The sequence below is a fragment of the Littorina saxatilis genome, linkage group LG6 (genome assembly GCF_037325665.1).
Source record: "Littorina saxatilis isolate snail1 linkage group LG6, US_GU_Lsax_2.0, whole genome shotgun sequence".
Lineage (NCBI taxonomy): Eukaryota > Metazoa > Mollusca > Gastropoda > Littorinimorpha > Littorinidae > Littorina > Littorina saxatilis.
The window spans coordinates 47,323,127-47,330,626 of record NC_090250.1 but is presented as its reverse complement, the minus strand read 5'-3'; the positions used below and the strand labels follow the sequence as shown (position 1 = coordinate 47,330,626).

Below are 7,500 nucleotides of genomic sequence, written 5' to 3'. Positions count from 1 at the left end.
AAAAAGTGTCATCCACTTAATTCAAGCGGTTAGTTACTATATAATAACCATGCTTTGCTTCTGCAAGAAGAGACGTACACGAAATTTATCTTCTTTGAATTCATAACATCACGCACGAGTGTGTGTGCCCCACGGTGTGTGTGTGTATGTGTGTGTGTGTGTGTGTGTGTGAGTATGTGTGTGTGTGTGTGTGTGTGTGTGTGTGTGAGTATGTGTGTGTGTGTGTGTGTGTGTGTGTGTGTGTGTGGTGTGTTATATTTGAATGAAATGGCAACTTTAACGTGGTCAACGTAATAAGTGTGTATGTTTGATAAAACGGGTTCCTCAATCGCAATGCTCTGACATGTAGAAGGAAGTTCCGTTGCTGCGTCTGCTGTTCAGGACTAAAGGAGCTCAAATCTCAAAGGAGTTTGTCTGGTGAGGCCTTTTTTCTTTTGTGTCTTGCTTAGTTTAAAGGCACAGTAAGCCTCCCGTAAACCATCACAGATACGGTCAGGCTTTTACACACAGTACAAACACCCTTCCATTTAAACACTCACCAAACGGGAACATCCTGGGTGGCCTGCGTAAAGAGCGAGCAATTTTCAAAGAATTTATTTTTGCGTGGTTTATCTTACCCCTGAGCCATCGTGAACCCGTGTGATCCAGTTTCCCTTTTTCACAATGTAGTCGTCAGTTAGTCATTTGAATGCGACTCGATGTGAGCTTATTTACAATAGCACGTTTTTATGCACGAAACAAACGGCTGTAGTTCACAAGAACTCCAGCGATGGCTTTTGACTGTTGAGAGGAACGGCGATATGCACTGATAAACCGTCGTCTGCTACGACCCTTGCGTGACCCTGCTTCCGGGCTTTTCTTTTTTCAAACTTTCACAACTTCGAATTGTACTGATCTTGTCTTGATGAAAAAAGAATTCTTTTATGATTAAAGAATGTTTGTGTAACAAGCTGTCAATTTATTATTTAGATTTTAAAAGTTAGGTCTAGCGCAAAAACGCACCACGGTCCAAAAACATTTTGATAATCATCGATTCACGGCTATCGCCAGTTTACATCGATAGAATGAGACCCGAAGGGAAGTAAGTCATGTTTGACCTGAGTTCAGGATGGGTCCAAAAAGTGTTCGAGACAATCTGCAAAATTAATTCTTTAAAAATTGCTCGCTCTTTACGTAAGGCACCTAGGATGTTCCCGTCTGGTGAGCGTTCAAACGGAAGGGTGTTTGTACTGTGTGTAAAAGCCTGACAGTATCTGTGATGGTTTACGGGAGGCTTACTGTCCGGGCGTGATTTCCGGTATTATAACAGCCGTCCAGCACCAAAACGAGGCGCCATTGTTGTTGGACCAAGTCCACGAAAATAAATTCTTTGAAAATTTCTCACGCTCGACAGAAAGCAGCCAGGATGTTCCCGTTCGGTGAGCGTTCAAATGGAAGTATGCTTGTACTGTATGTAGACGCTCGGGGAGCTCTGTGATGGTTTACGGGAGGCTTACTGTGCCTTTAACGCAAAATCTAGAAATAAACTAGACCAACTTCTTTTTTACAAATTGATTTACATTTCTTTCTTCCTCCCTCTCTCCATTCCTGCCGCCCCCCCCCCCCCAACCCCCCCCCAACCCCCCCCCCCCCCCCCACTCCGCCCACCACTCTCCTCCAATTGTAGCAGAATTTTGTTGGGCATAATTTCATTTTTGATAACTCTTGAGCAAGTTTGCAGTCTGTGAATACACTGTACAACTGTACAGGATATACGTGATATCATAGAAGCAAATACTTTGCATACGTCTTAATCTTGATTGTTACTTTTTTTCTCGCAGACAAATTGTTAGCAGAAGTGATTCCTGTCGATGACCTTGAAATAATGGATGCTCAAACTGCCACGGGTCACCGAAATCAAACTGTAGCTGTTGTCATCAGAGGTAGGTTTGTATCTGACGATAGATAACTCAGAACAAAGAACTTTATTTCCAAGGATAAATGTTTCAGCCTGTACTTTCTTACAACTCTTGGAATGATCCAGCAAAAGATTGCGATTGAACAAAGTATCAGTTGACATTTCTCACACAAGTGCCTCGAGTAGCTAATTAAATGTATTACGGCCATGAATATAAGTGCTTGCTCTTTTTATTTATTTATTTATTCAGTGTATGGGAGATTTATATAGCGCTTGACGTTCTCTAAGCGCTTCACAAATTGATTTCTGCCGTGTGAGATGGAATTTTTTACACAATATATCACGCATTCGCGTCTTAATATGGGCGCTAAAGTAAAAAACATGAGAAAAGCAACAGCAACACACAAATAAACTGAAACATTAAATATTATTTTTCCAAAGAATGCACGAACTAAAAAAAAGAGTTGATCATACAAAGTAACCGTTGAACATCGTTTCCTGATAAAAATGAAATGAGGATGTTAAATACACATTTCGTGAAAGCGAGTATGTGCATCACATCAGATCTTCTCCGAAGTTTATATGGGTAAAGAACATTCATCCACTTGAGCGCATACCGAAAATCAATATTCTGGCTGCTTCTATAGTTAATTTGTTTTGCTGCATTAATTTCGCATAGTGACATAAATGTCTTTGTTCGTTCATGGGCGGAAACTCCCACGGCTTTTACGTGTATGACCGTTTTTACCCCGCCATTTAGGCAGCCATACGCCGCTTTCGGAGGAAGCATGCTGGGTATTTTCGTGTTTCTATAACCCACCGAACTCTGACATGGATTACAGGATCTTTTTCGTGCGCACTTGGTCTTGTGCTTGCGTGTACACACGGGGGTGTTCGGACACCGAGGAGAGTCTGCACACAAAGTTGACTCTGAGAAATAAATCTCTCGCCGAACGTGGGGACGAACTCACGCGGACAGCGGCCAACTGGATACAAATCCAGCGCGCTACCGACTGAGCTACATCCCCGCCCTAGTGACATAAATGTCTTTCATGAAATTAATTAGGAAAAAAAGCCAATTCGTACAAGACGTCATCAGACTGTTGACTATGTGTTGAAGTGGAAGAAGACTCCCACGGAGAGATATGATCGTTGTACATAAATGCTTACGCAAGAAGGAGGCCAGATTGTACAGGTCTGTAAGTAATCTCGGATTGTTTGTGTGTGTGTGCATTACACACAGACGACTTGTGCTCGACTGTGCAACTTGGACAACAGTACGTCATCATCGGCACGCAGAAGGTCAACTTTCATGGTGACAGTGTCACCAAGATGTTCGAGGTATTTACACTGGGCGGAGGGTGTGTGTGTGCGCGCGCGCACGCGCGCGCGTGTGTGTGTGTGTGTGTGTGTGTGTGTGTGTGTGTGTGTGTGTGTGTGTGTGTGTGTGTGTGTGTATTTAGTCCGGTTGCAATATGACCTCGCTTTGGTATTTGTTAAGTCTCCCATTCACTTAACTGGTTTGACTCATAAAGAATATGGATTTCCCCAATTAACCACATTAATGAGGTTAAAAACAAGAGGAGAAAATTCCTTATTTGAAATCGATAATTTATTAACATGTTTTTGATAATTAGTGTTTTAGATCTTGCGTGTGAAGCTACGCAGAACTAAAAGATGATAATGACATTTTACACTTGATCGAATAATTGCGTTTGTCGATCACATTCATAATGACGTTTATGTATTTAAAGGCGAACAATCTTGAACTGGTGAGTGATTGTGTGACTCTCAAAGCTCTTTTTGTCTAATTGTCCCTGCTTCGGTCTCTGTCTCTGTGTCTCTGTGTGTCTGCCTATCTTTCTGCTTGCCTGCCTGCCTGCCTGCCTGTCTGTCTGTCTGGCTGGCTGCCTGTCTGTCTGTCTCGGTGTCTCTTTCTGTCTCTTTCTGTCTCTCTTTCTGTCTCTCTGTCTGTCTCTCTCTCTCTCTCTCTCTCTCTCTCTCTCTCTCTCCGTTTGTGTGTGTGTGTATGTGTGTGTGTATGTGTGTGTATGTGTGTGTGTGTGTGCGTGCGTGGGTGCGTGCGTGTGTGCGTGCGTGCGTGTGTGTGTGTGTGTGTGTGTGTGTGTGTGTGTGTGCGTGCGTGTCCGCGTGTGTGTGTGTGCGTTATTGTGCGTGCATGCGTGCAAGCGTGCGTACATGCGTGCGTACGTGCGTGCGTGTACGTGTTTGTGTGTGTGTGTGTGTGTGTGTGTGTGTGTGTGCGCGTGCGTGTGTGCGTGTATGCGTGTGTAAGCGTGTCTGTCTGCCTATCTGTCTGTCCGCACGTACCTTTTTTTTGTGCTCAAAAATTGAATTGTACGGCCATTTTCGGTACATAGTATGGACGTGTCCGACAAGGAATGTTACTATACCTTTTTGTTTTACAGACATAAAAATAGTCTACTTAAATACATGAATTAACATTTTGTCTCAGTAGATACGAGTTAAATGTTATGATGCTAATCAAACGTTTGCAAGAGAGTAAACACAGAATAGCACTGAAGTATAACTGTCACTGTGTGTTTCAGGTGACCGACAAGAACAGAGACTGTACCTTCCAACAGTTGCCATTGTCCATGAAGCGTCTGTTTTCAAGTAAGTGGCTGCATCATGTTTTTTGATGATCATCAAGTCGGAAGAACAGTTGAAATCGTTATTTTAACGAAGCAGAAACTATTTTCTTCGGTTATAATTAAAGGATAAACTGAAATCCTGCACGAAATTCAGACTGTAAATAGAATTGAAAAACATTGTCTTTTCGAGGGGTTTTATTTTTCGCTCACTTGACGTGCGTGAAGAAAACTCAGCTTATTTCCACAAAAATTATGTAACATAAAATATATCAATCATGCTGTGCAGTGTGATGACCACGTAATAAGCAGTTGACATTTCACATATTTTCACGAACATGTGTCTTCTATTTTCTAGGCTGGAGTGGAACGGCGTTTGTTTTTCCGTACCTCATCGCTTTTAGGTTTGCAGGTAAGATAAGGTTGCGTCGATGCAGGTGGGATGAATTGCGGAAGTAGAAATATGAGAGCGCGTGCCAATCCACAACTTAATGAACAGTGCTTCTTATTGACGGTTATTCAAAATAAGTTCGGTTTACATTAATTAAGTTACCCACTCTTTAAAGTATCGTCTTCGAATTGTGTAAAATTTTAGTGCCCAGCAATTCTCACGACATTTGAGGAGCATATCTTTGGAATAATTGTTCGAAACCTTCATTTGACAGATTAAGGATTAGTAATCGATATTAGTCCTAAACAAAAGTCTAACTGCTTTTCACAAAAGTTGATAAGAAATTAACTACACTCTTAGTTCCATTTTTTTCCCAAGTCGTCTTATTTTGCGTGTATAACTCGCCAGTTTGTCTTTATCCTGGATGTGCTTTTGTGAATTTGTTCCACTTAATTTCATAACTGCACAGATCTATGTTGGCACAGATCAGGTGTGTCCAGCAAACTGCTTCTTCAAGCTCAAGCTTCAGCTTTTGATCAGCCTTGTACTGACTTCGGAGGTAAATTGTGTCGCTATGTCGGCTTAATTAGCAATCTTTAAATTTTTCCGGTTGGCCAAGATGAAGCGGCATCCATCCCACTTCTTCCAGTCCACCATGCCTCTCCCCATAACACGTTTTCCCATTCCACCATGCCTCTCCCCATAACACGTTTTCCCATTCCACCATGCCTCTCCCCATAACACGTTTTCCCATTTCAGCAACGATCGAGGTGTCCATTAGGTTATCTTATCTAATTCATCCCATCTCATCCCATCCCATTCAGTCCAGCAACCCCTTTCATTCGTCCGTTCGTATCAATATCAAGGGAGTCACACTGTTTCATCCCTCCTCCAAACCCACAAACTCATTGAGATTTTGTTAGAATTTAGCATTTGAAAAGGATATTTTGGGTCTTTCCTGGAGAAAAACAAGAAATTCCTCTGATAGGAAAAACACCCCCGTCAAGGGAAATAACCTTCTCAGTTGGTGGCAGTGAGAATGGTTATTTCCCTTTGACCAACGGGGGTGTCCGTCTATAAGTCGTTGTATAATTTTAATCCACCAATAACTCCCTAACCGTGTGTTTGACTGGTCCCAATTTTTGTAAGGACCGTCTCAGGAATGTATAGAACCTGTTCACCAAGTTTGGTGACGATCGGTCCGTTCATTCTTGAGATCTACTTGCGAACACAAACACCGCCACAAACACACAAACACATCGACCGAATCCTATACACACCCCCTATACCGGGGGTGTAAAATGGTAAATTCGCCTCAGCCCAGCCCTGGTTTATGAGCTTATCTGCGGCCAGGTACCTGCGATGCACGTGCTGGCGGTATGCACGGAGACTCAACTAGCACAGCGTCTGATGGACTACGCCAGCAGGCTCATGACACGCACCACGACACACACCTCTCTGCACGTGCTGGGGGTCAAAGCCACTGCCAGTCTCTATCCCTGGGCGCCCTACTTCTTGCAAGGTATGTGTGGCGTCGTTCAATAAACTCGAGTCGATCAATTGTTTTGTTTTTCATTCTTCCTTTATGAATGAGTCCTAAGTATTCATTGTTGTAGATTAAGGGATGGAAGTCCATGACCTAAAATGGAAAAGGTTTTTCTCCAGTGTAGTTTATTCCAGTGACATAACCTTTAGATGCACAGCGGACATTAAGTCTTCTGTTACTGTTACTATTGTTCGTATGCTCACAATTTGGTAGTTTTTATATTTAGTCAAGTTTTGACTAAATATTTTAACATCGAGGGGGAATCGAAACGAGGGTCGTGGTGTATGTGCGTGCGTGCGTGTGTGTGTGTGTGTGTGTAGAGCGATTCAGACTAAACTACTGGACCGATCTTTATGAAATTTGACATGAGAGTTCCTGGGTATGAAATCCCCGAACGTTTTTTTCATTTTTTTGATAAATGTCTTTGATGACGTCATATCCGGCTTTTCGTGAAAGTTGAGGCGGCACTGTCACGCCCTCATTTTTCAACCAAATTGGTTCAAATTTTGGTCAAGTATTCTTCGACGAAGCCCGGGGTTCGGTATTGCATTTCAGCTTGGTGGCTTAAAAATTAATTAATGACTTTGGTCATTAAAAATCGGAAAATTGTAAAAAAAAATAAAAATTTATAAAACGATCCAAATTTACGTTTATCTTATTCTCCATCATTTGCTGATTCCAAAAACATATAAATATGTTATATTCGGATTAAAAACAAGCTCTGGAAATTAAATATATAAAAATTATTATCAAAATTAAATGTTCCAAATCAATTTAAAAACACTTTCATCTTATTCCTTGTCGGTTCCTGATTCCAAAAACATATAGATATGATATGTTTGGATTAAAAACACGCTCAGAAAGTTAAAACAAAGAGAGGTACAGAAAAGCGTGCTATCCTTCTTAGCGCAACTACTACCCCGCTCTTCTTGTCAATTTCACTGCCTTTGCCATGAGCGGTGGACTGACGATGCTACGAGTATACGGTCTTGCTGAAAAATGGCAGCTACTTGACTAAATATTGTATTTTCGCCTTACGCGACTTGTTATATCT

The 7,500-nt window shown here is 41.9% G+C and overlaps 1 protein-coding gene across 2 annotated transcripts in view; it reads left to right on the top strand.

Annotated features, from left to right (window-relative positions):
• The window catches only part of LOC138969365 (minichromosome maintenance domain-containing protein 2-like), a 40,253-nt gene that overhangs the window by 24,962 nt on the left and 7,791 nt on the right, over positions 1-7,500 (top strand). For both annotated transcript variants that reach the window (XM_070342139.1, XM_070342141.1), the window contains exons 7-13: positions 350-417; positions 1,821-1,922; positions 3,141-3,238; positions 4,468-4,534; positions 4,868-4,921; positions 5,386-5,459; positions 6,254-6,422. In XM_070342139.1, the coding sequence (XP_070198240.1) occupies positions 350-417; positions 1,821-1,922; positions 3,141-3,238; positions 4,468-4,534; positions 4,868-4,921; positions 5,386-5,459; positions 6,254-6,422 (632 nt within the window). The remainder of the gene's footprint in view (positions 1-349; positions 418-1,820; positions 1,923-3,140; positions 3,239-4,467; positions 4,535-4,867; positions 4,922-5,385; positions 5,460-6,253; positions 6,423-7,500) is intronic.